The sequence below is a fragment of the Bubalus bubalis genome, chromosome 21 (assembly GCF_019923935.1).
Source record: "Bubalus bubalis isolate 160015118507 breed Murrah chromosome 21, NDDB_SH_1, whole genome shotgun sequence".
Classification (NCBI taxonomy): domain Eukaryota; kingdom Metazoa; phylum Chordata; class Mammalia; order Artiodactyla; family Bovidae; genus Bubalus; species Bubalus bubalis.
Genome location: NC_059177.1, coordinates 50402468 through 50430425, shown reverse-complemented (window position 1 = coordinate 50430425; position 27958 = coordinate 50402468). Strand labels below are relative to the sequence as shown.

At 59.1% G+C, this 27958-nt stretch overlaps 4 protein-coding genes across 15 annotated transcripts in view; 3 read left to right on the top strand and 1 right to left on the bottom strand.

Moving 5' to 3' along the window:
• Positions 1 to 4381, top strand: part of BSN (bassoon presynaptic cytomatrix protein) — a 78486-nt gene extending 74105 nt beyond the window's left edge. For all 4 annotated transcript variants that reach the window (XM_044934384.2, XM_025272885.3, XM_044934385.2 and 1 more), the window contains one exon: positions 407 to 4381. The gene's annotated coding sequence lies outside the window, so the exon portion shown is untranslated. The remainder of the gene's footprint in view (positions 1 to 406) is intronic.
• A 2151-nt stretch (positions 4382 to 6532) lies between these two features.
• Positions 6533 to 15133, top strand: APEH (acylaminoacyl-peptide hydrolase). 3 transcript variants are annotated; one of them, XM_006053274.4, is made up of 22 exons: positions 6533 to 6661; positions 6737 to 6869; positions 7329 to 7455; positions 7832 to 7919; positions 8019 to 8094; positions 8184 to 8347; positions 8514 to 8651; positions 8748 to 8839; positions 8922 to 8962; positions 9048 to 9169; positions 9618 to 9678; positions 10756 to 10853; positions 11312 to 11363; positions 12241 to 12329; positions 12764 to 12902; positions 13393 to 13476; positions 13564 to 13644; positions 13990 to 14078; positions 14189 to 14379; positions 14488 to 14590; positions 14683 to 14789; positions 14883 to 15133. In XM_006053274.4, the coding sequence occupies exons 1-22, from the start codon at positions 6650 to 6652 to the stop codon at positions 14986 to 14988; spliced, it is 2193 nt and encodes a 730-aa protein (XP_006053336.1). In that variant the 5' UTR covers positions 6533 to 6649; the 3' UTR covers positions 14989 to 15133. The 3 variants fall into 3 exon arrangements, with proteins under 3 accessions (XP_006053336.1, XP_025128673.1, XP_044790332.1); XM_025272888.3 differs by lacking the exons at positions 8019 to 8094; positions 8184 to 8347; XM_044934397.2 differs by lacking the exons at positions 6533 to 6661; positions 7329 to 7455 and having other exon boundaries at positions 6741 to 6869.
• A 420-nt stretch (positions 15134 to 15553) lies between these two features.
• On the bottom strand, positions 15554 to 20492 carry MST1 (macrophage stimulating 1). Of its 2 annotated transcripts, none has more exons than XM_025272890.1 (18): positions 20346 to 20492; positions 19334 to 19481; positions 19143 to 19255; positions 18948 to 19062; positions 18730 to 18866; positions 18531 to 18647; positions 18265 to 18383; positions 17919 to 18087; positions 17619 to 17749; positions 17430 to 17532; positions 17155 to 17291; positions 17033 to 17068; positions 16821 to 16936; positions 16596 to 16673; positions 16307 to 16453; positions 16120 to 16226; positions 15881 to 16020; positions 15554 to 15788 (listed from the first exon to the last, which is right to left on the bottom strand). In XM_025272890.1, exons 1-18 carry the CDS (start codon positions 20395 to 20397, stop codon positions 15627 to 15629), a joined length of 2127 nt encoding a protein of 708 aa, XP_025128675.1. In that variant the 5' UTR covers positions 20398 to 20492; the 3' UTR covers positions 15554 to 15626. The 2 variants fall into 2 exon arrangements, with proteins under 2 accessions (XP_025128675.1, XP_025128674.1); XM_025272889.1 differs by having other exon boundaries at positions 16821 to 16941; positions 18527 to 18647; positions 20346 to 20491.
• The window catches only part of RNF123 (ring finger protein 123), a 27242-nt gene continuing 18321 nt past the window's right edge, over positions 19038 to 27958 (top strand). For 3 of the 6 annotated variants that reach the window (XM_006053269.4, XM_006053272.4, XM_044934388.2), the window contains exons 1-10: positions 21209 to 21359; positions 22965 to 23082; positions 23335 to 23419; positions 26004 to 26086; positions 26213 to 26307; positions 26643 to 26697; positions 26814 to 26899; positions 27174 to 27260; positions 27473 to 27540; positions 27735 to 27860. In XM_006053269.4, coding sequence (XP_006053331.1) covers positions 23001 to 23082; positions 23335 to 23419; positions 26004 to 26086; positions 26213 to 26307; positions 26643 to 26697; positions 26814 to 26899; positions 27174 to 27260; positions 27473 to 27540; positions 27735 to 27860 — 767 coding nt within the window. In that variant the 5' untranslated portion in view covers positions 21209 to 21359; positions 22965 to 23000. Of the gene's footprint in view, positions 19194 to 21208; positions 21360 to 22964; positions 23083 to 23334; positions 23420 to 25439; positions 25576 to 26003; positions 26087 to 26212; positions 26308 to 26642; positions 26698 to 26813; positions 26900 to 27173; positions 27261 to 27472; positions 27541 to 27702; positions 27861 to 27958 lie in introns of those variants that run through there. The other 3 variants (XM_044934387.2, XM_025272886.3, XM_025272887.3) reach the window with 3 other exon arrangements.

Below are 27958 nucleotides of genomic sequence, written 5' to 3'. Positions count from 1 at the left end.
CATTCTTTTTTTTTTTTTTTTTTGAAACCAAAGCTGTCTCAGAAATGGCCGATTTAACTTTATAGTAACAAAATAGCACAACACAGACTCAATACAGATAAATTCACACAGACTGGAGATTATGTATAATAGATATATATGAAGCAACTTGTGTTAAAGAAATGTCCCTTCCTGGCCAACATGATTCTTCTTTCTTCCTGACCTTCTCTTTATGACCTTAAACCTGCCCCAGCACCCATCTCCTCCACCTCAGTGGGGCTGGGATCCCGTGGGTGCGGAGGAGCCGGGCCATCAACCTGTGGCTGACAGCTGGAAGGAGGGTGGGCAAGAGGCAGCTGTCCACGGTGCTTGACCAAAATTTTCTCTTTCCTTTTTCCTTCTCTCCTTCCTCCTTTTCTCCTCCAAGCATCTACAATCTGACAAACCTTCGGCCCAAAGACTCACACGAGGTGGGACGTGGCTGTCGGGCCTCAGTTGAGGACAGGATGTTTTCTAACAGCAGCTGCCGGGGTGAAGCCTGTGCTGGTCACGTGGGACCACTGGACCCGGGTACCCGTGACTGTCTTCCCAGAGACCCTGCTCTCCTCCGGGCGCCACTGTCAAGGCGCAGCCATCGGTGGGAGGGAGGAACGCCCTCTGGAGACCCTGCCACACGGCAGTCTTGCTGCTCTTCCCATAGCTGCCCTCTGCGGCCCGGCCGGCCCGGCCTCCAATGCGTTATACACAGAGTTGGGGCGCACGCTGCCTGTTTTTGACGGATGCTGCCCTCCCTCCACCATGCCAGAAGTTTTTCCACAGCCTTGGAGAGGGGCTTTGACTGAGGGCTGGGGGCCCCAGGCTCCGTTTCCTTCACATTCCAGCTGGCCCAGATCCCTCCGTGGCCACAGGGCCCTGCCCCACCTCATCCTGCCCTCTGGGTGACACCGGAGCAGGTGTCCACGTGGCTAGCGTGGGATTGGGAGAACTTTACAAACGTTAGGACCTAACACTGTCTCATCGCTGAAATCAGAGGCCATAGCACCGAAAAGCAGCGTGGGCGCCGGCTGAGGCTTCTCCCAGCCTGTGGGCGGCCGCGTGCTAACACGCCCGCCGCTATCTTCAAAGCCATTCCCCCCAATCATCATGAGCATCCCAGCGGCCCCTCCATTGTCTCGACCAGCCGGCTCCTCATTCGTACACCTGGGGATTTCTTTTGATTTCGAGAACAGCCTTAATCATTTCAGTTTGATTTAAGTGTATACCTCATAAACATTGTTCTTTCGTTTCTCCTCCCACCCCTCCTTTCTCTCTTCCCTCTCTCGGCTCATCTCCTTGCCTCTCCCCTCCACCACCACCTTGTGACTGATGGTTTGGTTTCCTCTTTGCTCTGCCCCTGCTCAGCACAGGGAGAATGTTGACTAAGAAGCAATAGTGGGCAGCAGGCCACCAAGAGCACAAGCCCAGGGCAGGGTCTAGGGAGGCCCCTCAGCCCGCCTCTGTTTACCGTGGAACTCCAGTCCTTCTTAAGCCATCACCAGTGGACGTGCTCAGAGCAGAGGGGCCAGGGCTTCTGCCAGTCGAGCAGGGGAAGGGCCCAGAGTCCTGTGCTGGGGTGGGTGGCGCCATCCAATCCACCCCAGTGGACTGGGCGGGGCTCCTCCCCGAGGCCCTTCCGTCTGGGGCCTCCCTTCATCTTGGGCACAGCCGCAAGTCTCATCTCTAACGTTCTATGCAATGAAATATAAACCCTCAAAGACAACTGTTAATATTTATTAAATTCCATGTTACGTATAAGGAGTTAATTGCAAAGATGCAATTGAGAAACTGGATAGATCAGCTCATATCCGACCCCTCACTCCCCTCCCCCTCCCCCGCTCCCACCGTGTGTGTGAAGTTCTCAGTCTGTGGCATGTTCGACCTGTGGCAGGACTCGCTGCTGCCAAGCAAGTCACCGCCGGTCCCGCAGCGGAGCATGCACAGCTCGCAGCCTCTTTGCACGATCTCATCCATTTTAGCTCGACCCTCTTGCTTGGAGTTCTTTTTGTCTCAGACCCCCTCCTTCAGGAGTGCTTCTAGCTGACTTCTGCACGAGCTAGTGAGGACAGCCGGAATTGCTGCCCAAGCATGCCAGGCCGCGGGCCCGGCAGTACAAGGCCCCACACACCCTGCGTGTTTCTCTGACCAAGACGTCTCCGGGGAGACACACGGTGGGAGCCCACACAGGATGTGTACACGTGAACATTTGGAAGGTTGGCTGTGGGATTTCCATCTGTAAGTTGCCCCCCGCCCTTACCCTGGCCCTGAGCCAGAGACATCTGGCTGCCCCTTCCCAGCGGGGCAGTGTTTGAGGGCAGAGCTGGGCTGCCTCTGCAGCCAGAGACAGAAGCCAAGAGTGGGGTCTGCCTGTGTCCTAGGACACCAGCTCCTGACTGTGCCTGATCTGTGCCTCTCCTCTGGCTTGTAAGCTCCAAGGTCTGTGAGCCAGGAAATCTAGGCTGGGACTCGAGGCCAGAGGATGCTCAGGAAGGGCTGGACCTTTGCATTTGTGGCACGGACAGCTGACAGAGTCACTTTACATCAGAGTGGGTGTTCCTATAGACAGTGGCTTCAAGCGGAGTTTTTTTGGGAAGAATCTCAATAACAAGACTTCCAGAAGGTTCTGTGGTGACACTCTCTGCGTCTGTCCCCAGGACCTAAACACCCCACCAGCCCCCATCTCTGGAGCCTCAGCGTCCCACTGCTCATGACTGAGCCAAGCGTGCAGCAGGCACCTGACCCCTCCAGGCCTGGCCTTCCTCCAGAGTTTGCTCCATGCATTTCTCAGGGGTCCGCATTTCTCCTTTCCAAAAAGGTCTACAAGCCCTTTCAGAGAGGGATCCTGGCCCACCTCTGGCAGCTGTGGATGAGATAGGAGGCTATTACCCATTTTGTTGGGCCCAGGCCCTGCCCTTCTGGATTTGGGCTTCACCCATCCAACGGGACACCTGCCTCATTGCAGAGAGCAGGCCTGGGCTATGTGAGCCCATCTGTGCAAGGGCTGAGGGAGGCCATCATCTGGCCCCTCTGACCACCCAGGGCCAGGTTTTTGTGAGCTGTGCCTAGTGGCTGGATACGTATGTGAGGGACTAATGCAGTGAGCCTCCCCGCAGAAGGCCAAGGGACGGGTCCAGAAGCGGGGAACAGGCAAGGAGATGACAGCAGGCCAGCCCCCATCAAGGCCAGTTTCAGGCTCTCACACATTGACTTTTCAGCAAATCTTTCTGGTCAAGCTCTCTGAGTTGGACATTTCTGACATCTGCCACTCCCTACCCCCCCCAACATATCCACAGGACACATCTGTACCATCACCCCCTTGTGAAGGTGGCTGGAGCAGGCCTCTGGGCCACAGGTATGCTGGCCCTTGTGTAGATACCGCTGTGACTCCGGGGACCAGAGGCTGAGGGACGAGTGTTCGATGCCTTGGGTGCTGGGGAGCACCAAGCACACCTCCACACAGGCAAGGGGATGTCTCTGGGAAGCAGTCCAGGCCTTCTCTATACCCTTCCCCGCCCCAGTGTCATGAGTAAGGGCACTGCCTCCTCTGTCTACTTCAGGGCCCAATGCATTCACAGCGACAACCCCTGGCCCACCATCGCTTAGTCCCTGGGAAGAGACTGGTCTCAGGGCCCATGGTGAGAGGCAGCAGTGGCAGCAACTATGTCCTGTCTTCTGGAGCCTGTGGGGAGTTTTCCAGGCCGATCCTTTGCCATGGCAACAAGGCCCTGGCCTGTTGGCCCCTCCCTTGCCCTCGTGCCCCCTCCCCCCACTCTGTAAATACTTGTCGTCATGGACTCCGACAGGGTCAAAGGGACAGGCCTGACCAACTGAAGCGCCTCAGAGACATCACCTCTGTCTCCCTGGGTACCAGCAGCCCTGGTGCCGTGTGCACTGGGGGGCACGGGAGAGCCATAAGAGTCGTGAGGTTATTGTGTGTGTGCGCATGTGAACAAGCGTGTGAGCGTATGTGTGTGCGTGTCTGCCTCACTCGGCCTCTGGGACCCAATAAGCCCGTCCTCTCTCAGAGCAGCGCCCTGGAGAGTGGTGGCCGCCCCACGCCTTTCCTCTGCTAGCTTCTATGTCTTGTTTTGGCTCTCCCCTACACACTCCTGCCCTGCCTCCCTTCTTTCCTCTCTTCCCTTCTTTCCTTCTCTCCTTCTTTCTTTGAGGGGGGAAGAGTGCTGTACAAAGTCAAACAAACAAGTTTACAGTTGTAAGTGCAATGACCCGAGTCCTTCACGTGACCTTGTGAACCGTGTGCCGTCCTCCGTGCTCTGTGAGAACTCGTGGTACTTGAGTGTCCCTCCCCCTGTATTGTGACAAGGTAATTCTGTGGTATCAGAATAAAAGGACTTGATATAAACAACCTACAGACTGTCTCTGGGATGGTTTCTGAAATGGGCAGGCGCAGGCAGAGGAACAAATCCCCCAACTGTGACAGCCCCGTGTTTTCATTAAAGGGAAAGAATGAGAAGACAAAGTTGCGCAAGTACCGGCAAGGCCAGGGCAGAGTTCACAGCAATCTGGCCAAAGACAGTGGGTCCCTCCACAAAGGCAAAGTTTAATGCTTGAACCTGGAGAGAGCAGTTAGTTCACTGGGCAGACTTGTTAATTTTTTTAAGTTTTTTAAATTGGGGTTTAATTACTTTATAGTGTTGCGTTAGTTTCTGCTATACCACAAGGTGACTCAGCTATAAGTATACATATAACCCCTCCCTCCCACCTACCCCCCCTCAAGGGCAGACTGTTGAGGGTACCTTCACAGTCTGCGAGTGTCTGGGGTGCACACTTTTCTGGGGCCTGATTCCTGGGGACGCAAGTGAGCAGGTGCTGCCCCCTGGTGCCACCAACAAGCCCTACACCTGTCTGCCTTGGCTGTGTCCACTCCAACCCCCAAACTCTTGGGGGCTACTAGATCTTAGTCCTTCCCCAGACTAGGAAAGCCTTCTTATCAAAGTAACCCTGAGTTTCTAGAAATATTTAAAAACACGGATACGTGAAAAGAGTATCAGCTTCACCTCTGGCCTTCCTCAAAGTTAGTATCTTGATGCGTGTCTTTCCTTGATGCATGTCTTTACTTCCTGTGTTTTTCATTTTAAACAGAACCAGAAGATACAGCAGTTCCTGTTTTCTAGCCTTCTGTTTATTTCTACACGTTCATTCCAGATACCTAGATGTTCATCCTCCAGTGCCCAGCCTCCAGAGAGCTGCACCATGAGTTTACAGCCAGGCTGCTGAAAGTGCCCTCAAAAGACAGGCGCTACGTCCCCAGTTTTCCTGTTGTAAACAACGCTGTAGCGAACATCCTCATTTCCAACTTTCCACCCAGATGAGTGGCTGGGGCCACTCTTTCTGCTCCCAGTTCTGGCCTTAACAGGCCTGCACCTACGGATGCATGGGGTCACGCAGAGTCGGACATGACTGAAGCGACTCAGCAGCAGCAGCAGCAGCAGCCAGCAAATGGAAACTGTTTTTACCTGACTAGTCTGATGGGGAAGGGGAAGCTGCAGGCCAGTCAAGTGGGATCTGAGTCACAGGCAAGGCAGGGCACAGGGACCCAGGGTCTTGAGGGAGCCAGGGTCCTTGGCTCCAGCCAAGCTCAGGAGACATCCATTGCTTCTGGCTTGACAACTGGCCAGCCTCTCCTGCCATGGTAACCTGCCCTGTCCAGTGCCAGTGTCCTGAGGGAGCCTTTCTGCCCAGGTTTCTCATTCCACAGGAAGGACTCTGGTTCTGGGTGGAGCCTGTACCCACCAGGCCCTCAGCACCCAAGAACTTGGGCTGAGGCCTGGGAAGGCAGACAGAGGCTCATGCGCTCATCCACATGCCACGGAGCAGGGTGGGGGACGGCTGGAGGGGCAGATAGCTTCTGGGGCAGGCTTGGTGTCCGATAAGACCTGGCAACACCCTGTGTGAACTTTGTACCCGCCCTTCTTTGCCATAAGGCCAGAGCTCTGCATTCTATCAGGAGCACACCTCCGCCCTTCTCTGCAGAGCAGCGTCTAGTGAATGATGCCTAGCAATAGACCAGGAGGACCCGACAGCCAGCCTCCGGGCTGCGGGAGACCCCAGCTGGGGCTGACTTTGGCTTACATCCCGCCTCTTAGGCTCTGCCCCTCACCTCTCGCTGGACTCGACTTTACCCTCGCTGGGCTCAGAACCTCCCACTCCGCCCCCGCCTCCCGCGTCTTCGAAGAGTCCTCAGTCTATAGTGTGGCCTCAACCCCTCTTCTCGTGGGCCCTGTAGTTACTCGCACACTTCGCCCCTCCCTAAAGGCCAGCGCCTTTATTCCGCCCCCTCCCAGTAATAGGCGAGGACTTGGCCCACAGAGCTCGCCTCTCATCAGCCTAGCCCGCCCCGAGAAGCTGTCTTCTTCCCGGGAGATCCCTGCTCTTCCCCTGCAGGACTCCAGCGATCGAAGCCCCTACTGGTTCCTTACAGGCCCCGCCTCTTTACCATCGAGGTCCCGCCCCCACTGGCTAACCGTCCTCGCCCATTCGTCGAAAATCCCGCCCCTCTCACTTCACTGCAAGCCCGTGGCGAAGGCGGGCTGGGCCTCTCCGGGCTCCGCCCCCGGAGCCTCACTTCCGGGAGCCAGCAGGCCCCGCCTCGCCCTGGCGGCCCAGAGCCACCATGGAGCGGCAGGTGAGGGATCGGCCCGCGGTTCCCGTGGTCTTTGAAGCCCGGGCCGGGCCTGACCCTGCTGTGTCCCCTGCGCAGGTGCTGCTGAGCGAGCCCGAAGAGGCGGCGGCGCTGTACCGGGGCCTTAGCCGCCAGCCCGCGCTGAGCGCCGCCTGCCTGGGCCCGGAGGTCACCACGCAGTACGGGGGTCGCTACAGGACGGTGCACACTGGTGTGTGTTTGGAGGGGATTCGGGGAGAGGAGGGGGACGTGGAGGGCTCGCTGCCTGACAGTGCACACGGGTGTGCGGAAGAAGGCCGTTCTTGGAAAGGGTGTGAAAGGGTGCCTCCCCAAGAGGCCCGTGCACACAGGTGTATGGGGTGGGGGTGGGGCTAACTGGAGTATTATGAGCTGGTGCCCATGAGTGCAGAGCGTGGGCCTTGTAAGGGTTGCCCCCATCGCCCCCTATCCCACACCCACCCTCAAGGTTCCAGGGTGGATGCTAGGAGCAGTAATGGTTTCTCTCCTGAGATGTCAGCTTAGGCTCTGGAGCCCTAGACTTGAGCTGGGTTTGGGTGTTACCCATCCTGCCCCCAGAATATCTGGAGACAGATTGAGGGAGGTGGGGACTGGGGAGGGGAGCCCGTGCCAGGACTGGTCAAGTTGAGCAGTCTCATGCCTCTCCTCGCAGAATGGACCCAGAGGGACCTGGAACGCATGGAGAACATCCGATTCTGCCGCCAGTACCTGGTGTTCCATGATGGGGACTCAGTGGTGTTTGCAGGGCCTGCGGGCAACAGTGTGGAGACCCGGGGGGAGTAAGTTTGAGGGAGGAAGCTTGTGCGCAAGGCCCCAGCCATCTGCAGGCCTTTCCTGAATGCCTACCATGGGCCATGGTGTGGGTATGACCCAGAAGGGAAGCCTGGAGTCAGGTTCCTGCTCCTTGGGAGATCAGGCAGCCTCTAGTGACATGGTCATAAGCGCTGGAGGCCTGCTCCAAACTTGGGATGGGACTAGAGGCCCTGCCCCAGGAAGCAGAGGCAGGCAGCTGCTGGGAAAGGACTAGAAGGGCTGCAAGGGTGGGTGTGGGCTGGAGCCTGAAGAATCTTGTCTAAGAGGTTGACCAGTAAGGGGACCGGATGGGCTGTCCCTGGGTGGGAGTCGTCCTGACCCGCTATCCCGTACCGTCCTCAGGCTGCTAAGCAGAGAATCTCCTTCAGGCACCATGAAAGCCGTGCTGCGCAAGGCTGGAAGCACTGGGGAGGAGAAGCAGTTTTTGGAGGTGAGTCTGCACAGGACCAGGTGGTAGGCAGCAGGGGGCTCTGTCCCACCGATGAGGTTCTGTTGGAGGACAGGCAGCCTGACTACCAGATGTCCTCAGGTCTGGGAGAAGAACCGGAAGCTCAAGAGCTTCAACCTGTCAGCGCTGGAGAAACATGGGCCGGTTTACGAGGATGGTGAGGCAGCCGGCTGGTGAGCAGGCAGGGCGGCCAGGAGGGGCAGCCGTAGCCCCGGGCTCCCCCTGATCGGCCTTCCTTACACCCAGACTGCTTTGGCTGCCTGTCCTGGTCGCACTCGGAGACACACTTACTATACGTGGCAGAGAAGAAGCGCCCCAAGGCTGAGTCCTTCTTTCAGACCAAAGCCTTGGACATCAGTGGCAGCGATGATGAGATGGCCAGGCCGAAGAAGCCAGACCAGGCCATTAAGGTGCTCATGGCCATGGCCAGTTGGTGAAGGCTCCTCCGGGTAGCCCTCGAGCTCAGTACGCTCTCTGCCCACACTGTGCCTACCAGAACTGGGGAGGCACTGGCTTCCAGGGGGCAGGGCAGGCTCCCACAAGACAGGCTGGGCATTGAGTGTCTTGTGTTCTCAGGGGGACCAGTTTTTGTTTTACGAAGACTGGGGAGAAAACATGGTTTCCAAAGGCACTCCTGTACTGTGTGTGCTGGATATCGAGAGTGGCAACATCTCTGTGCTTGAGGGGGTCCCTGAGAGTGTGTCCCCCGGCCAGGTTAGTGCTGACTTGGCCTGCATCACTCCTGGAGTCTGGGGGCCCTGCCTGAGCGACTGCCCCTTGTTCACACCTGCCCCATGGTCTCGTTTACAGGCCTTCTGGGCCCCTGGAGACACAGGTGTGGTGTTCGCAGGCTGGTGGCATGAGCCCTTCCGGTTGGGCATCCGCTTCTGCACCAATCGGAGGTGAGGACAATCGAAGGGGTGGGGCAGGGCGCCTTGCAGCTCAGACTGGCCTTGAAGCTGAGTGTCTCTCTGGTGGTTCCAGGTCAGCCCTGTACTACGTGGACCTCACTGGGGGGAACTGCGGTACGTGCTAGCACCTGCCCGTGCTTTACTGACACACACTGGGCCCCGGCAGCCTGCACGATGCTCACATTTCTGTCTGGTCCAGAGCTCCTCTCGGATGACTCTCTGGCTGTCACTTCTCCCCGGCTGAGCCCAGACCAGTGTCGCATCGTCTACCTGCAGTTCCCATCTCTGGTCCCCCATCAGCAGTGTGGCCAGTTGTGCCTGGTGAGCTGCGGGGAGGGAGGGGTGGGGGGAGGTCAACAGGAGGAGGGGATGGTGGATAAGAGCTGAAGAGTCAGTTTCGACTCCCCATGAGCCCCTCAGTGGACCTCGTGTCCTGGGTGCAGTGACGGTGTGAGCTCCACCCGGCCTTCTCTCCAGGCAGGGCCTAGAGGCTGAGAGTGCTATTCTCGGAGGCTCTGTACAGTCAAGACTCGCCACTTGGAGAGCATTCTCTGTCTACAGGAATGCTTCTCATCTGCACGCGGCTGGGCTCTGCAAGGGGCTGGGAGATAGTGGGCTCTGGGCCCCTCGTGAAAGTCAGAGGCCTCTCCAGACTTCTGGTCCAGGTCACCAGAAAGGAGATACATTGGGCTCCTCTCAGGTCCTCCCCTTCCTGCCCTGAGGGCGCTGCCAGTCCCCTGGTGGGCCTGACCACCCTGTTGTCTTGCAGTATGACTGGTATACCAGGGTCACGGTGGTGGTGGTGGATGTCGTGCCTCGGCAACTGGGAGGTAAGGGGTGTGTGGCAGGGCGGCTGCTCGGAGCCTGCAGCTCTGTTCTCTAGCCATCTGTTCCCCTTGCTCAGGGGCAGCCCCCTCAGCTCTTCTGTCCTGAGTTCCTTCTGAAGTCTTCCCTTCTGCCAGACCACCCCAGGTTCAGCTGCCGCAGCAGGTGGGGCCATCACCATCAGGCATGGTTCTGACAGAAAGAAGTCACTTGGACCAGAGCTGAGACGGTTTCATTCGGGCTGCAGCCCAAAGGACAACTTTTCTTGTCCTTCCAGTGGCTGATTAAAGCCCCTGCTCCTTCACGGGCTCTCGGAAAGTACACTAGGTTGGCAGGTCCTACCCCCAAGGGTGAACCCCCACCCCAGCGTTTGTCCAGTCCAAGCCCTCTGGGAGGGTGGCTCTTGGCTGATAAGCTCCAGTCACAGTCTCAGGCGCTCACAGCTCTGCTTGGGATCCCAGGCTATCCCAAGGATGTGAGGGGTGAGTCTCCTGCCTTCTTGGGCCACCTGGTCCGTTCCAGGACACAGGGACAAGGGATGCTCTCCTTTTCCTCTCTTTGGGCTACAGGGATGCAGCTGGTGTGAATTCTGGCCCTGCCCCGTATTAGCTGGGTGTTACTGGGCAGTATCCTGACCCCCTGAGCTTCCATTCCTTTATGTGAGGGGGAAGTAGTCGTCCCTGCTCTTTGTGGGACTGTAGTGAGGGTTAAATGAGTGATGATACTAGAGGGTAGGATTTATTTAGGCCCCTGGGCCAGGCAGTCAGCTAAGTATGGTAACGGACAGACAGGTGTTACCTTGGTTACAGCATCTGTTCCTACCAGGGGCCCAATAAGAGCAGCTCACAGGAATGCCAGTGCCTACTGTTTCTCTCAGGAGCTCTTAAGCTCCCCCTCTCCTGGGCCCTCAGAGGCCTCTGCCCTTCAGCCCACACTTCAGGCAGCTCCTCATCACCTCGGGTACCCATGTGTGGGGCCCCAGGTGAATTCCCCAGCAACCCAGCCTTCCTTATAGTCTTGCTGCTCCCCACCCCCAACCCTCTCCACTCTTGGATGTGGCCCCCAGCTCTTTGCCTTTGCAGAGAACTTCTCTGGGATCTACTGCAGCCTGCTCCCTCTGGGATGCTGGTCGGCTGACAGCCAGAGAGTGGTTTTTGACACAGCTCAGCGCAGCCGGCAGGTAAGGGGCCCCGACTGTATTGAGAGGCAGCCCTTGACCAGTCCCCAGGAGCTGCGGGCCTGGGACATCTAGGGGACATAGGAGTGCCATGGGAGTGGACCCCTGAACACCACCGTATGGGGAGTTGATGGAGGTGGGACAGTGGTCTCTCCTCAGGGTTGAGCAGGGACACCACAGTATGCCAGCCTCTTTGGGGTGTGATATCATTGGGTCCTCAGGGTAGCTAGAAGGAGCTCAGAGGCATTCCCTCTCCTGCCCAGGGTCACTCAGCACGTTGTGATGGAACTGGGATTTGAACCCAGGTCCCCAGGCCACACCTGCTGTTCTGAGTAGCTGTCGCCATAGTCACTCACGGATCTGGCCTGGCCCCAGGGCTCCCAGGAAGGTAGAGAGGAGGTGGGGCAGGACCCGAAGGGCCCTTGGATGTGGTGCCACACGTGGCCTCCCCTCTGCTTTAGGACCTGTTTGCTGTGGACACCCAGATGGGCACTGTGACCCCTCTGACAGCTGGTGAGCAGGGCCAGGGAGGGGCCAGCCAGGCCGAGGGAGGGACCGGAGCTCAAGCACACAGGGCTGCAGCCGCGCTCGCGTCCACTCTGCACCCCTGACTGTCCCGCAGCCTCTACTGACAGCTTTGAAGACCCTACCTCTGCAGGACCCTCCGCCAGCCAACAGACTGCCTCCCCGCCTCTGCCTGCCCCCGCCCCCCAATCCCGTGTCCTGGCACTGCTCAGCATAGCCCCCATGTGGCTCCTCAAACCCACACAAGTCTCTCTGGCCAGGATCAGCCAGAATCACCCTCCCCACTCCTCAAACCTCAGGCAGAGGTACCTCTGCTGCTCCAGGGCCCAGGAGAAGCCCTGTTGGCTCCTTCATCTTCCTTTTACCCAGGCCTGATAATCCTAAAATGCCCCTAAAATGTTTTTTGAGTTCTCCACCTGCCCAGGCTGTACTCACCCCTCCACAAAGTTACCAAAGCGTTATTCCCAAACTGCGTTTCATCGTACAGTCCCCGGCTTAGGAATCTTACTCTCCTTGGACCCCACTGCCTAGAATCAGCAGCGCACCCCTGCCCCCAGCCTCCTGGGCCCAGCTGCCACCCTGCAGAATACATTCATCAAGGGGTGGGTGGATGTTCCATGGGGTCTGGTGTGTCTCCATATCTGGCCGTACCAGGGCACAGCCACTGGCTGGGTGGGCGGAGAAGGAGGCTCTCCTGGAGCTGTGTGCAGTTGGCTGTCATTGGCTGTGACATCTCTCTGTGGGCATCCCTTTGCTGTTCAGGGAGGAAGGGGCACCTGGCTTTAAAGCCGTCATTCTGGGGGTTCTGGCTCTGCAGTTGGGGGGCGGGGGGTATGGAAGTAGTGGTGGCCTCTGCCTTCTCCAGGCGGGTCAGGTGGAAGCTGGAAGCTGCTCACAATTGACCGGGACCTCATGGTGGCCCAGTTCTCCACGCCCAACCTTCCTCCGTGCCTGGTGAGTGTTGGTGGGCCACAGACCAGGAGGCAGGGATTCTGTGCAGGTGGAGTTCCCAGGTCTGGGAACTGACCCAAGTCTTGACTGGCTGGTTAGTTCATGAGTAGCCAGGATGCAGACTCAGCTCAGGATAGTCCACGAGATCTGGCACCATGGGGAGGAATGGCTGAGCTGAGGTTTGCTGAGTACAGAACAGGGTGCCTGGGAAAGTGCTCAGTCCTCTGGCGTAAAATAGCCTAGAGGCTGAGGAGGGAGGGGTACCTCTGTGTGGTTGGGTGAGTGCCCGTGTATATACCAGCTTATGACAGGAGTCCACGCCGTGCCCTCTGGAGGTGGGCAGACAGCCCAGTAGAGCGAGGGCTCTCCACGCTCACAGCGGTAGGAAGGCTGGGAGGCAGCCAGGCCACCTGTGACCCACTCTTTTCTCTTGGCAGAAAGTCGGGTTCCTGCCTCCTGCGGGGATGGAGCAGGAGGTGGTGTGGGTGTCCCTGGAGGAGGCCGAGCCCATTCCTGACATCTCCTGGAGCATCCGGGTACTACAGCCACCCCCAGAGCAAGAGCATGCGCAGTATGGTGAGCTGGGCAGGGGCAGAGGGACACCTTCTCCAGGTTCCCCAAGCACACGGCATCAGTGGTCACCTTTCCTGTTTTCCTGTCTCACATTTTGGAGGGGAGGGTTTTGAGATTGTCTCTAAGAGCTGTTCTGCTCCTCTTGTGGACGATCATGGGGAGTAGTGTCCAGGCATCTAAGCACCTGCTCTGGGCATCATCGGTCCGTGTCATCTGTGGTGGGATAGCGGAGCCCAAAGAAGCCAGGTGTGCGCGAGGCCTCTGTGACCACACCTCCTCCAGAATGCTGTCCCTGCAGAGAACGGGACTCCCCAACCAGGGTAGAAGGAGCATGAATGAGCCCCCTGGGGTCCATGCATCACAGTGTGGGCTACCTTGGCCCAGCCTCCTGTGTCAGAGGTCAGCCCCAGACCTGCAGCTACAGCAGAGGCTTTATTTGGCGGAGCCCTAGGCAGTAGCCCTGGGTCTGCTGACTACTGCTTCTCCCCTGCAGCTGGTCTTGACTTTGAAGCGATCCTTATCCAGCCCAGCAACCCTCCAGATAAGACCCAGGTGCCCATGGTGGTCATGCCCCACGGTAGGCAACTGACCTAACAGCCCCTGCCCTTCCTCTCCACCCCTCCTTAGCTGGCTATTTCACCCTCTGTCTGTTCCCTATCTGCAGGGGGACCCCATTCATCCTTTGTCACTTCCTGGATGCTACTCCCAGCCATGCTTTGCAAGATGGGCTTTGCAGCTCTACTAGGTGAGGGGGCAGGGCCCTGCAGCTCTGGTGGGGCTGTGGGGTGGTCATGGGGTGGGCCTGGTTGGTGCAAGTGTTGTGGGTACTGCCCTCATCTCCAGGCCTCTCTGCAGCCCTGAACTGGTAATCACTATCAGAAACTGCCCTGACCCAGCCTCGGGCTCCATGGACTAACTTGGAACTCCCATGAAAGGGCATGTGGCCACTGGGCCATCTCCGACCTCTTGGCCCCTTCCCCGGCGTCTGATGCAGCTAGCCCCAAGGCCTACTTCACATAGAGGTGAAAGGGTATCCAGGGCTCCAGGAATGTCACTTGACCACCCTGTCTGGTCCCTCTTTGGCTTCCAGTGAACTATCGTGGCTCCACGGGCTTTGGCCAGGACAGCATCCTCTCCCTCCCCGGCAATGTGGGCAGCCAGGATGTGAAGGATGTCCAGGTAGCAGGGACTGGGGCTTCTGGACAGGTTGGGAGGGTAGGACAGCGGGGGTGTGGCTCCATTCAGCTGGGCAGGCCACTGGCTGCAGCATGATCTGCCCCACCCTGTAGTTTGCAGTCGAGCAGGTGCTCCAGGAGGAACACTTTGACGCAGGCCGAGTGGCCCTGTTGGGTGGTTCCCATGGCGGCTTCCTGTCCTGCCACCTGATTGGTCAGTATCCCGAGACCTACGGCGCCTGCGTGGTGCGGAACCCTGTGATCAACATTGCCTCCATGATGGGCTCCACGGACATCCCTGACTGGTGGGTGTGCCCACAGGCCCCCTGCCCTTCTCCCCTCCCCTCCATATCTTCATGGAGCTCCCGAGGGCCCCAGGGCTCCTGGACCTGCATTAGCATGATGTCTTGTAGGTGTGTGGTGGAGGCTGGCTACCTCTACAGCAGCGATTGCCTGCCAGACCCCAACGTGTGGTCTGAGATGCTGAACAAGTCACCCATCAAGTACACCCCTCAGGTATGGAGCCCTCCTCGCCTCCCCACCACCAGTGCACCACCAGTCTGTCCAGGGCCCTGGGCCCTGCTCACCACTGCTCCCCGCATACTTAGGTGAAGACACCAGTGTTACTGATGCTTGGCCAGGAGGACCGGCGTGTGCCCTTCAAGCAGGGCATGGAGTATTACCGTGCCCTCAAAGCCCGGAACGTGCCTGTTCGGTGAGTGCATGCAGCAAGACAGCCCTTGCAGCTGGTAGGCTGGTGAGCAGCAAAAGCACCTCGATCCTCACACACTGCTGCTCAATCCCCCAGGCTCCTGCTCTATCCCAAGAGCACCCACTCACTCTCAGAGGTGGAGGTGGAATCCGACAGCTTCATGAATGCTGTGATCTGGATGTGTACGCACTTGGGCCACTGAAGCCCTGCCCCTCAGCACGAGCTGGGTGGCATATGCCACACCGGGCTCTCTGGCAGAGTGGCGAGAGGCTTCCGGGTCTCTGGACTTCATAGACGGGTGAGCCGAGGAACATGGGCTGCATACTCATAATAAATGAAGACACGGAGTCTGGTTCCTGCTGGTACTTTGTACCAAGCCACTGCTAACCCCAGCCGCACCCTTGGGGTTCAGAGACTGTAGGCCCCTGGATATGGTAGCCATCAGGTTGGCATCTACCTCCAGGGTGAGAGGTAGGGGACAGTGAGAGGCTCAGTTATCACCTCTCCTGGCCAAGTAGTTCTCCACCAGGCTAGCTCCCTCAGCTGCAGCCCCTTGTGTTAGAAACTGCCCTACATCACTTTCTCCTCCCTGCCATTGATTTAGGGGACTAGTGAGGCCCTGCCCTTCCATAGCACCCACAGGTTAAGGCAGTCCTAGGGCAGATCACCCTGCCTAAGATGTCCTGGACTTGAGTCACGCAGGCCCTGCTGCGGAGTTGCCAATTCCTTCCCCAGAAGCAGAGGCTAAGAAGCACCCTGCACAGACATCAAGAGGAAAGGTGGCTTTATGTTGGACAGAAAGCTTCAGGCTTGCCAAGGCACACAGGATTGAGGCTGGGACTAGCCCAGCCTCATGACCTTGTGAATCCAGTCCACAAACACAGAGACACGCATGAAGATGGCTGGCCAGCGGGGCCGTGCGCACACTCGGTTGGGGATTATAATTCCCTGCAGGACCCAGCAGTCATGAGTAAAGCAGGCAAGTGGGCCCCCGTAGTCACCCTGGTAGGTGCAAGAACTGGTGAGGGGGGCCTGGGCCGTGGCAGAGACTAGCCCCCTTGGGGGTGAAGCTGGCCAGGGACCCTGCCACTGACCTCACAGGCTCCCACTGGGGCCAGCAGTCCTGCAGTGCACATCTCACTCTCCCGTACGCGTCCTCGGTGCTTGACATTACATTCCTGGTTGGAGATGACACTCAGGAGGGCTATGTTCAGGACTGTGTCGTCCCCTGTACCTACAGTGAAGGGAATGAGCAGAAGGAGAGGGTCTGCGCGTGGGAACCAAGTTGGGGCCTATTGGCCTGGAGAAGCCCATGCCTCTGCTGTTCTCTTACCTTTGGTCTCACCCCAGCCTGCAATCTCACACCTGGTGCCTGGAGGCACCACATACCGCTCAGGGGGCAGGCAGATCAGGGCCACACGCTGGTTCAGAATCACGGGTCTTGAGCGAGAATGAGGGCTTTCAGGGTCTGAGGCCACAAGGCCCAACCCCACCTCACACCCTCTTGAGTTCTCACACACCTCTCCAACTTGAGCAGAACAAGCTGGGAACCAGAGGGCCCACAGACCATCTTGGCCATTGGGATGTGCTGCAGGTCTGGCTCCCCGGGCTGTGGGTCCTGGAACAGGGTGCCTAGCCACACCTCATAGCCCACGAGAGACATATGGCTGAGAGAGAAGCTCTGCTAGATGAATTGAGACTCAGGGTCTGCTGCCCAGTGCTCACCTGGCGACTTGCCAGGGAAGGTGGCTGAGGGGGAGACGAAGGCAGGGGGTTGGGTCTGGGTCCCCAAGCCTAAGGGAGGCTCACCAGGAGGAGAAACACTGCCGGGCAGTCAGAACCCACTGCTCCTTCACTAGGGAGCCTCCACAGAAGTGCTGGCCCTGCCTGCAGGAATGTGGGTTAGGAAATGGTCCTGAGACCCAGGCTGGACCTGCCATCTCCAGGTGAGGGCAGGTTCCCACCCTGCTACTGGCACAGGCACAGAGGATATAGCTTCAGCCCATCTTGGGGAGTCAGGCAGTCATGCCTCACCGGTTGCGCAAGCTGACTGTCCAGGGTGAGTTCCCAGGCTGGCCCCCGACCACACGCAGCTTGGAGTGCAACAGGTCCACTCGCGTCACTCTCTTGCCACATTTATCAAACAGCACCTGGTCTGGGGGACAGAGTGTGCTGGATGAGACCCCCGACTGGATGGACCTGGGGGTGTAAAGGGGCCACAAGGAACGCCTGGCCCAGGTCCATACGTGCAGTCTCCAGGATGGACGGCTGTTGGTCATCATCTGAAAGATCCAAATTCAGCATTAAGGGAGCCAGCCTTCGGCAGTGGAGGCTAAGGGCGGGGCCGGGTTGAGTCGCGGGTGCTCACCACAGCGCCGCAGTGCACAGTAGTCGAATGGAGTCCCTGGGTCCGTGGTGTAGCACCAGGGCCCGTGACTATCCCCGTCTGGGTTCCGGCAGAAGTTTTCCTCCAGGGGCGCGTGTGGGGCAGAAGTGTGCTTGAACCTAGGCCGAAGAGGGGAGCAAGATCAAAGGGTAACCCCAAGCACTGACCAAGATGCCTAGGCTTGGCACCCTAGGCGTTGTCCCAGGCGGGGCCTGTGGCCTGGGTCTGGGAGGTGCCAGGTGCGCGGACAAGCTTACTGCGGCTTGTGTGGCGTCTCAGCCGACCAGTGCTGACACCGGATGCCCTTTCGGGTCTTGCTAACAGAGCCGCGGTACAGTTCCCCCGCGCCATGGTAGCAGTCTGCAGTGGGCGGACAAGGGAGACCGTCAGCCGGTTCTTGCCCCAGCCCTCCGGCTCCGTGCCTCCAGCCCCAGCATAGGCCTTACCCTCGGGCCGCACGTCGTCGGTGCAGCGCCGGATCTGGTAACAGAAAGCCATGCGCATGCCAGGCCGCGATGTGAAGCACCAGGGCGCCTCCGATCCGTCGGGGTTTCGACAGAAGTTCTCCCGAAGGTCTCTGAGCAGGCACGCTGCTTAGCCCAGGTGGGTCCCAGCCCGCCAGCAGGAGCCGCAGTCCAGCCTTCAGCTTCTCCCCAGGTCTCGCCTTCCTTCAAGCGCCGCCCGGGACCCCCCTCAGGTCCCATCCCTAGGAGTACTCAGCTCCCAGCGGCTGCCAGCCAACTCACTTGCACGCATACTTTTCCGGCGCAAAGCGATGCTGATGTGGGAGCTGTGCATCCCAACGCTGGCAGGGCACGCCCGCGGCGGTGGTGTTGACTGTGCCCCGGTAGCCCTCGCCTTTCCCGCGGAAGCAGTTGAGCGTCGTGGCTTCCTGGCTCGGCTGTGCCTCGGACCCTTGGATGGACCGAGGCCGGTCGGAGCCGTAGTCGGAGCTGAGACCCGGTCGCGGGCTGGTGCGGAGCCCTAGGGTCTCTGGCCCTTCGCCGGGTCACGCCCAGCCCTGCCTCTCGCCCTCAGGCCACGCCCCCACGTATCCCAGGTGCCCTCCCAGGCCCCGCCCTCACGCTGTACCGCAGCGGGGGAGGTCGCAGAACTCTCTCTCCATCTTCGGGTCGGTGGTATAGCACCAGGGCCGCTCCGAGCCGTCCGGATTCCGGCAATAGTTGTCGTCCAGATTTTTGTCCAGAAACCTGGGGGCGGTGGCCGGGCGTAAACAAGAGCCTGGTACTCCCCTGTCTGACCCCATCCACTGAGCCTTCTATCGCCCCGCCCCTGGAGACCTCGGCCCTCCCCTTGCCCACCCTCCTCTCGCGCCGAGCCCGCCCCCGCGTACTTGCCGGGCTCGAAGGGGTGTGGGTGCGGGTGCTGCAGGTCCCAGCGTTGACATTCGCGTCCTGACTCGGTGCTGTCCACTGAGCCGCGGTAATCCTCGCCATTGCACCAAAGGCAAGCGGCTGGAGACACACGGGGCCGATGGGTTTGTGGACGGGCGTGGGCACGCGCCTCCCGCCCCAGGCTTGACCGGGAGCCGCTTACCCTCCCGGCAGGACTTTATGCCGCAGCTCTGGAAGCGCACGGCAGGGTCGGTTGTATAGCACCAGGGACCTCCCGGGTCTCTGTCCGGGTTGCGGCAGAAGTTCTCCTCCAAGCCGTTCCGGAGTGTGGGTGTGAACCTGTGAGAGCAGCAATACAGTGCGAGCTGGGCGGCAGGCGCCAGGCGGGCAGAAGCAGAGGGAAGCTGCTGTCTGTCTCACTTGTGGTCATTGGGAAACCTGTGGCTCCAGCGCTGGCAGGGTAAGCCACCCACGGTGATGGCCACAGTGCCCCGGTACTCGACCCCGTTGTCCACGATGCAGGTGCGGACATAGTCTGGGAGCAAAAGACCCAGAATCAACAAGGCTGGAGACCTCAGCAGCCCTCTCCCCAGAGCACCCTTCGCAGCCACTCACTTTTCTTTTGGAAGAGGTCACAGCGCCCGGAACGCTGCAGTCGTGTATGAGGTGAGTGCTGGGTCCATGGCAGCAACTGGCAACCATGGCTGCTCAAGTTGTAGTGGAAGGCCCTGGGAAGAAGAGGCACAGGGTCACCAGTGCCCAGGTTCCTCTCCCTCCAGTCTTATCTAGGTCCAGTGGCAACTCACCTGCAGTCCAGGAGGGGCCCACAGCGGCCTGCACATTCCTCAGCATTTGCCACATCTTCTTGCCAAGGCCCGGGCCCCACTGAGTGTAGCAGGTGTTGCAGCTCCGTACCCCGAAGCACCTGGAAGTCATTCAAGGGCGAGCGCTGCCCTGCAGGGTGGGCATGCAAATCAGCACATGCATATCAGCATGTGCACACTTTATTCATTCAGGAGATCAAAATACAAGGCCTCTGGAGTGGGTCAGTGACCCTTCAAGGGTCAGACCCCTGTACTGGATAGGACGAGCAGGCTCTGTAATCACTAGTGCACCTGTTTAGTGGGCAAGGTACTGGGCTCAGCTGTAAAACATATACTCTGAGCGCAGTGCATGCTGGTGCTGGCCCTATGGAGCTTATGCTAGCTCATTTCTCACGTGAGGATGTGAAGGCCCAGAGCTACCCTATTAACAAGGCAAAGGCCCAACCCAAGCATTCTGACTCCAAGTCTAAGTTCTAACCAGCATAAGGGTAAATGCTGAAAGTGTTGGTCGCTCAGTCCTGTCCAACTCTTTGCGACCCCATGGACTGTAGCCTGCCAAGCTCCTCTGTCCATGGGATTCTCACGGCAAGAATACTGGAGTGGGTTGCCATTTCCTTCTCCAGGGGATCTTCCCAACCTAGGTCTCCTGCATTGCAGACAGATTCTTTACTGTCTGAGCCACCTAACCAGCATAAGGATATATGCTAGGTAGGAGGATTAGGTCTGGCTCATAAGGGATAAATGCCTGCATGTGTGTATGTGTCTATGTGGCCCTAACACTGCCTCAAAGCTACAGCAGACATTTCACCGCAGGCCTGAATAGGCAATGTGTTTGTGTTCCTTTGGCTGCCCAGCTCTGTGAAAGAAGCCAAGGTCACTCACTGCTACAGGCTCAGTAGGAAAGCAAGTTCCTGGCTCAGATAGCGGGATGGGCCTGGGGCCGACCCCTTTCTGAATGCAGATGGGGATCAGGGCTGAGGGGAAGGGCACTTACCAGGGGCCCCTGAGAACCATATCAGAAGCAGCAGGAGTGGCAGCCACCCCATCCTCCTGGCTGGAGGCTGCACTGTGACCCACCACAGCCCCGTCCGGGAAGTTGTGAAACCTGTCCCTACGGGATTGGGTGGCTCTGTCTCCACACCCCCACTTTAGGCTTGCTGGGATCTGACCTGAGACCCAGTGGCAGTAATGGGGGTGGTGCCAGGCCTCAAGCCCCCTAGGTGAGGTAGAGGGGTCCTCACTCTGGCATAGTTACCCCCAAGAAGCCTCCCAATATAGTGGGCAGTGTTGGAAGGGTTCACTGGGGATACTTGAGGTGCTGTGGGGTGGGGGTGTGCAGCCCTCACAGCCTAGCCCCTCTGAAGGGAAGGGCTGTGTGGATATGCTTGCTGCCAGAGGCCAGGGTTCCAGCCTTAAAGTCGTGATATTAAATTTTCCTGAGTTTCAGCTTTCCCCTGTAAAGTGGAGAAAATTCCCTGTTGTTTTGATGACTGATGGGCCCCCACGGGGGCAGGTCTGCCTACGCCCCTGTCAGCAGAGCCCAGGGAAGCTCTCCTCACCCGGCCAGAGGTGCCATCCCTGGGAAAGGAGAGCGAGGCCACGCGTCTGGCCTGAATGGAGGTGAGGGTGACAGGTGGCAGAGACCCTTGGGAGGAGCAGCCTTTCGGACGTCCTAGCGGACCTTTGGGCCGGATCTCCAAATACGGGCAGGAGTAGAAAGATAGGCGGCCAAGGTCTCTCAGGACACAGCGTTAACGGCACGGCTGGGCCAGGAGCTCCTCCCGCGCAGGTGGGGGACGGAGGCGAAAGAGGTTGGGCAGCCGGAGCGAGGCGGGCTCCGGGAACATCCCGGCTTGGAGGCTACAGAGGGGGGCGCCACCTAGCGGAGGCCGGGCGCGGGTCGGTGCGCGTGCGCGTGCGCGGCGGCCCGCGGTTTGGCCACGGACGGGCGCCGTAGCCGAGTGCTGGGCGGATGTTGTGAGCCGGACTCGGCGGCGGAGGCTGGGGGGTGAGTGAGGGGCGGCCGGGCTCCGAGATGGGCGGGCTTCCCCGTGGCTCCCCTTGCGTCCCCGGCCCGTCCAGTTGTGAGAGTGCTCGCCGCGCGAGGGATCGCAGCCTATGGTGCCGGAATCCGGCCCGGAGCTGGCCTGGAGGGTCCGCCAGAGCTTGGGGCCGGGACCGAGGCGACTTGGGGGAGACTAGCGGTGCCCTCGCGTCCTTGGGGGTGGCTTCGGTTCCGAGCCCGGAACCCTCGGCGGGGCTGAACGGGACGACGTGGCAGGGAGCCCCCGGGCAAAAGTCAAGGCCCGCCTCCCACCTGGGTCCTCAACACCTGACCCCTGGAGTGGATGTCTGGAGGTTTGCTCATCGGTTCCGTGACGACGTCTAACCTGTCGTGCATCTGCTCTGTGTCAGAGAGCCGGTGTTGGGCGTCAGGGCAGGGAGTCGCCTTCCTGAGGGGCAGGCGTGGTGCCGACTGGGAGCGGGCAAGAGTGTGTGGCGGGAGCAGAGGAGCTGTGTGGGGTGAGATAACAGAGAGGAGTTCTGTCTCAGGCATTGCTGGCGGACTAGGCTCTAGACCCGCACCGACTAATAGAACTTTCTGTGATGATGGCAATGTTCTTTATTTTCAGTGTGTAGTCCAGTAACCATTAACCACATGGGGCCACGGAAATCCTTGAAACGTGACCACTCTAACTGAGAAATTGACTTTTAAATTTTTTAACTGTTCCCGACCCAGGGATTGAACCCGCATCTCTTAGGTCTTTCTTCATTGGCAGGCGGGTTCTTTACCACTAGCTCTGCCTGGGAAGCCCTCTGAAACTTGAACTGAAATTTAAAGAGCCAGATGTGGCTAGTAGCTGCTGTGTTGGGCTGCACAGCTCTAGATCAGTGAGGCTGGCACCAGCGACTCAGTGCCCCTTCGGAAGCAGCTGTAGCAACACCATGGTGTGTGAGGGACGAACGGCAGTGGGAACACTGTTCTGTAATGAGGGCAGGGGTGCTGCTGTAAGGGGATAGGATGCTGTGTGTGTGAGTAGGGACAAGAAAACCTGCAGACCTTTGGAATAGAGAAGGGAGGAGGATCCTGGAACTGAGGCAGGGGGTCCTGGCCTTGGATGTCAGTAAGACTTGGAGCTGGAGATGGCACCAAGGCCTTTGGATGGTGGACTAGGTGTAGGGTTCTCTCTTCCACATTTGGACCCAGCGTGGCTGATAGCTGAGAACGGTGCAGGAGCTCTGCTCCTGGGCCACCTCCCTTTGGACGCCTTGGTCTGATTTCCCACTGGGTTGAGGCGTTCGTTACTAGTTTGGTTTAACAAACACATATCTGGCATCTGCTCCCTGTTGGGGCCTGGGTGAGCACTGGGCCAGGGTGAGGTCTGTCCCACCGTCAGACCCCCACCCACCCTCCCTGTGTAGGAAGTGGGAAACCCCTGCTTGGAGGGCCCCAGGGTCTGGCAGAGCGATGAGAGACTTCCTGGGTTGATGCGTGTGTGAGTGCCCATGCAGCGGCTTCACCTGTTCCTAGGCCTTCCTGACACCCCAGGATTGAGGTCAATATGGGAGTCCTTGGCTTCCTTCGAATAGACAGGCTCTGCCTCTGCTTAAGCCCTCAGGACTACAGGCTGCCCACAAGAGATGAAAGATGGCATCCAAGGAGGGCGGCATGGCTTTCTCGCGCAAGAGCTACAAACTGACCTCAGATGCTGAGAGATCCAGGGTCACAGGTAAGGGCTGGCAGGGCAGGGAGGAGGCTCCCAGTGTTGAGGGAAGCAGGAAGAAGACACAGAGGCAAGCATGTCCCGGGTCCATTGAGCCCCAGGCCCTCCTGAGCCTCCCTGTACCTGTGAGCCGCCTCTTCTCCACCAGCAGCCGTGGAGCAGGGCACCCACCGGGACTGCTCCTCTGGCCTGTGTGCTGGCAGGGGCTAGGAGCCACACTGACCATGTGTCCCTTCTCCCTTCTAACCTGTGGCCCAGGCATCGTGCATGAGAAGCTGCTGAGCGACTACCTGCACCGTGTCTTTGCCTCTCCTGATCACAGACCCGCGGCAGCCACCAGCAGGTATGGCCGGATGGCTCTCCCCTTCCTCTGCGGGGCCAGACCAGAGGCAGGAGGCTGGGGTGTGGGGAGGGAGGCTGGACTCTGGGGAGGCTGGCTTGCATTCCGTCCTCGCTCTGCTGCTCCTGACTGCGAGACCTGTGGCCCAGAGAGTACCAGAGTCTTTGCCCTGGCGGTGCTGGTACCTCCCTTGAGGGAGTAGCGGAGGTCAGGGGCACAGTGCAGGCTTAGTCCTCAGTGTGGCGCTTCACACCTGCTCCACACGCAGCATCTGGTCTGTGCGCGCCTGCCCTTACCTCCAACGCACCCTGAGCCTCTAGCCTCTCCTGGATCTATAATATGCAGACTCCACCAGCCCCTTATTCCTCATACATTTAATGTATTTAAGTTGAGCTTATATCCAAGTTATAAGTGCAGTTTAGCAGCAACTTATAGAAGCAAAAGCATCTGCCATCTTCTCCTAATATAAATGACTGCGCATGATTCCATTTTGTGTTATCTCATAATGTATGCAGTTTGGGTTTTGCTGTGTGGGAAATTTGCTTAAAATTTTTGTCACTGTCAGTTTCTTTAAAGTTATTGAGGAATAAGTGGCGTACCATAAACTGCGTGTATTTAAAGCACACCATCTAGTAAGCTGTGACACAGATAACCTGAGAAACCATCACTGCATGGACATACCCCAAAAGCTTATCGGAGTTTTAAATCCTGTTTTTGTCATCAGAGGTTATTCCTGCCTGGTTTTCTACACTACAAATTGATACTGGTGGGCATCTTTTAGGGCCAGGAATCTGCCCGAGCACTGCCCCGGTTTAGGGGAGCTTTGGTTTTTGTAAACAGTGCTGCATGGACACCCAGGGTTGGGATCACGTGCCTGGAGTGTTTGAATCTCAGTCACTCGTAGGACTGCTGGTGAATTTCTTCTTCTTCAAAGGGTTCTGAACATTCTTCCTCCCTGCAGTGAGGCATGGGTGTCCCTATGTCTCAGCTCCCTTGCCAGCCAGCCTTGTTCTGTCTTGCACAGTCTCTGCTCACTGGGCAGGCCCAAAGGGCCCCCTCTTCCATTTTAGCAACCATGGTGGCCAAAGGGTTTCCACTTGTGGGGCCCACCTCTACCCCAGCCCCAGTCCTGGCCTGTCCCCAGGCCACCCGATCCCTCCCTCATGTGACGGCAGAAATGATCCTGCTGCCACTGGCGCTGCCATTGCCAGGAGTGAGAGCAGGTGGCGGAGCCGTTAGTCAGTGGTGCTGGGGATGCAGAATTCTGGGCCAGGACCTGGGCAGGCCAGAAAGGCCAGGCCAGGGCTGAGGGTGGCCAAATGGGAGGTGCTGCAGGCATTCACTGAGGCCGAGTCTCAGACTGCCTGCCCACAGCTGCTCTTAAAAGCAGGCACAGGACTGGAGCAGCCCTCCCAGTGTGGGCCTGTAAGAAGCGTGGGCCTTGAGGAAGCCTGCTTGATCTGTGGGCCCGCTGGGGGTGTTAAGACACAGAGGGGCTCCAGCCTTCCACATTACTGGCAAGGCACCCCACTGCACAGCTGCCTCCTGGCCTTGACCTGGGGCTCCACAGCAGTGGGGAGGAAGCTTCGTGAGTCTCTCCTTCTTGCAGTTCAAGGTCAGTTGTAGCTCATGGTGCGGGAACATACGGCCCCTGGGCCTGGGCTGAAGCTACTTAGCCAGAGAGCCGGTGTGCTGGCCCATACATGTGCCCTTCCAGGGCCTGACCTCTCGGGCGGGGAGCAGGGTGTGACCTGGGATTCGACATGGAAGAGCAGGTGCCAGCAGTCTGCGGGCTGGATCCGGATGGGCCTCGGGCTTCTGCTGCTGGAGCCCTGCTAGTTACCACCACCTCATTCCTGGCTATTCTTAGCAGCTGAGCTCAGGATTAGCTGGCCAGCATTAGACAGAGCTCTTTCTCCTCTGGGCATGTGTGCTGGGAGGATGAGGGGGCCACTCAGACACATCCTCCCGGCCCCTCTGGCCGGGGCAGGTGGCCTGCCGTGTGCTCTCCTCTCCTCTGCAGGTGGGTCCAGGACACAGCCAGCCAGAAGCTAAGAGGGCTGAGCCCTGCATCCTCCCAGGACATGTCTCATTCAACACACAGGCTTCCCTGGATGGGACCACAGACCTGGGGTCAAGGATTGGACTGGCTGGTCTTGGTACTGAGCATCCTGGGGTTCCGCGCTTCTCCCAGCCCTCCTGGCCCAGGCGTAATCAACAAGCCACCTTCAGGAGTGGGCAGGTCCTGGGCTGCACAGGGAGCATTATTGCTCGGACTCTTCACAGTATCTCTGACATACAGCTGTTGTTCCATTTGTACAGATGAGGGGATTAAGGCTGACAGAGGGCTCTTCCTTCTTCTTCTTCTTTTTTCTTTTCAAATCAGTCTTGCAATGCTCCAAGTTTAGTGGATAACCCAGTCTCTGACCCCCAGCATCCCAGAATGTGGGACTGGCACACCCCTTGTTCTGGAGTCTGGGCAGCCTCCCTCCTCAGCTCAGGAGAAGGGGACTGGGAGAGGGGTTTGGCGTCATCTGGCTGGTTTCAAGGACTTGGGGGCCCCCTCTCAGCCTCTCACTCTCCCCAGGAAACCCCTGAACTTCCAGAACCTGCCAGAGCATCTGGACCAGCTGTTACATGTGGACGACAAGGAGGAGGAGGAGAGCCAGGGTAGGTGACAGCGTCAATCTGGAAGGGGGTTCGGGGGCTGGGTGGGCCTGGGGGGCTCGGTGCCCTCTCTGTGTCTGCCTGAGCCTGTGCCCGGCCCAACCCCTCACCCTCTTCTCTGCTTTTCAGAACAGGTTGAGGGGCGGCTTGGCCCGTCCACTGTGGTCCTCGACCACACAGGTGGATTTGAAGGGCTGCTTCTGGTGGATGATGACCTCTTGGGGGTGAGCAAGGGCAAGCATGGGGCCCCACATCCAAGCCCCTCCTGATGTGGCCCACTGAGTCCCCAGCCCCCAAACCCTCCTGACAATAGCCCCAAAACGCTCTTGGTGTGACCCCAGCCCCGAGGTCTTCCCATCACAGCCCCCTCCCATCACGCTTCCAGCCCAGGATCCCTGCTGACCCGGGCCTGGGCCCTTCTGCCCTGCTCCGGCACGGTTCAGCATTGGCCACGACAGGTGTCGCCACCGAGGCGAGCCGAGTTGCATGGGACTGTGCTCCCTTGGGGAGGCCCCCGTGTGCCCGGGAGGAGGCTCACCACCCCCTGCTCCCCACCCAGGTGATTGGACACAGCAACTTTGGGACGATCCGCTCCACCACGTGTGTGTACAAAGGTGAGGCCATGCTCCACCACGGCCCAGGGAGCTGGCAGGGAGTTCGAGGGCCCAGGCCTCAGGCAGGAGGCAGTCTTTGTTTAAAACCCTGCAGGGTCTGACACGACTCTTTCCAGGGAAATGGATCTACGAGGTGCTCATCTCCTCCCAGGGGCTCATGCAGATTGGCTGGTGCACAATCAACTGCCGCTTCAATCAGGAGGTACCGGTGGAGAGGGGCCCCGCCCAGGCCTTAGCAGGGCTCAGGCAACCCCCAGCCCAATGGGGTCCTTTGAGGACCCTCACCTGGACTGCCCTCTGGAGGAGGACCGTGTCCCACCCCATCCCAGGACACCGCAGCCCCGAAACAGCCCTCGTGCCTTCCCTCGGCGCATCAGCCCCCTTCAGTAGAGCCATGTGGGTCCAAGGCTGGTGCCTGACGGGCTCTGGTCCTGCCCCTCCCCGCTCCCCGGACCTCACGGACGGCTTCTCCCTAGGAGGGGGTTGGAGATACACACAACTCCTACGCCTATGACGGCAACCGGGTACGCAAGTGGAACGTGACCACGACGAACTACGGAAAGGTGAGGCCACCTCACCAGCTGCCACCTGCCCTCTGCCCCTCCCGCGGCTCAGTGCGGGCAGCAGTGAGGGGGTGGAGGGCACCAGAGGGGGCACGGACTCGGGTCCTCTGTCCTCGGGCCAGTCTTCCCTGGTGCAGTGCAGACGCAGGTGGGGGGCAGCGTGGGCAGGGCCCTGGGCTCCTGCTCATCTGCACGGCGTCCTCCCCTGGCAGGCATGGGCAGCGGGGGACATCGTGAGCTGCCTGATCGACCTGGACGAAGGCACTCTGTCCTTCTCCCTGTGAGTCTCCCCTCTGTCCCTAGGCCTGGCCTCTGGGGCTCCCCAGGCTGCCCTCACGGTCCAGGCCCTACTGTAAGGGCTTTGGCTCTGGCAGCCGGAAGGTGGGCAGCCCCGACAGAGGCCTGCTCGCGGGTCCCTTTCAGCTACCTCCTTCTTTCTTAGCCCTGGCTCACGGGCCCTCCTTTCTGCTCCAGGAATGGTGTGTCACTGGGCACCGCCTTTGAGAACTTATCCAGGGGCCTGGGCATGGCTTACTTCCCAGCCATCAGCCTCTCCTTCAAGGAGTCTGTGGCCTTCAACTTCGGCAGCCGTCCGCTGCGATATCCTTTTGTGAAGAAGGCAGTGGGCCGCTTGGGTGCGCTTGAGGAAGCTGGGAGCGGGGCTCCCTGCTCCCGGAGCTCTGTGGGCTGGGGCGGGC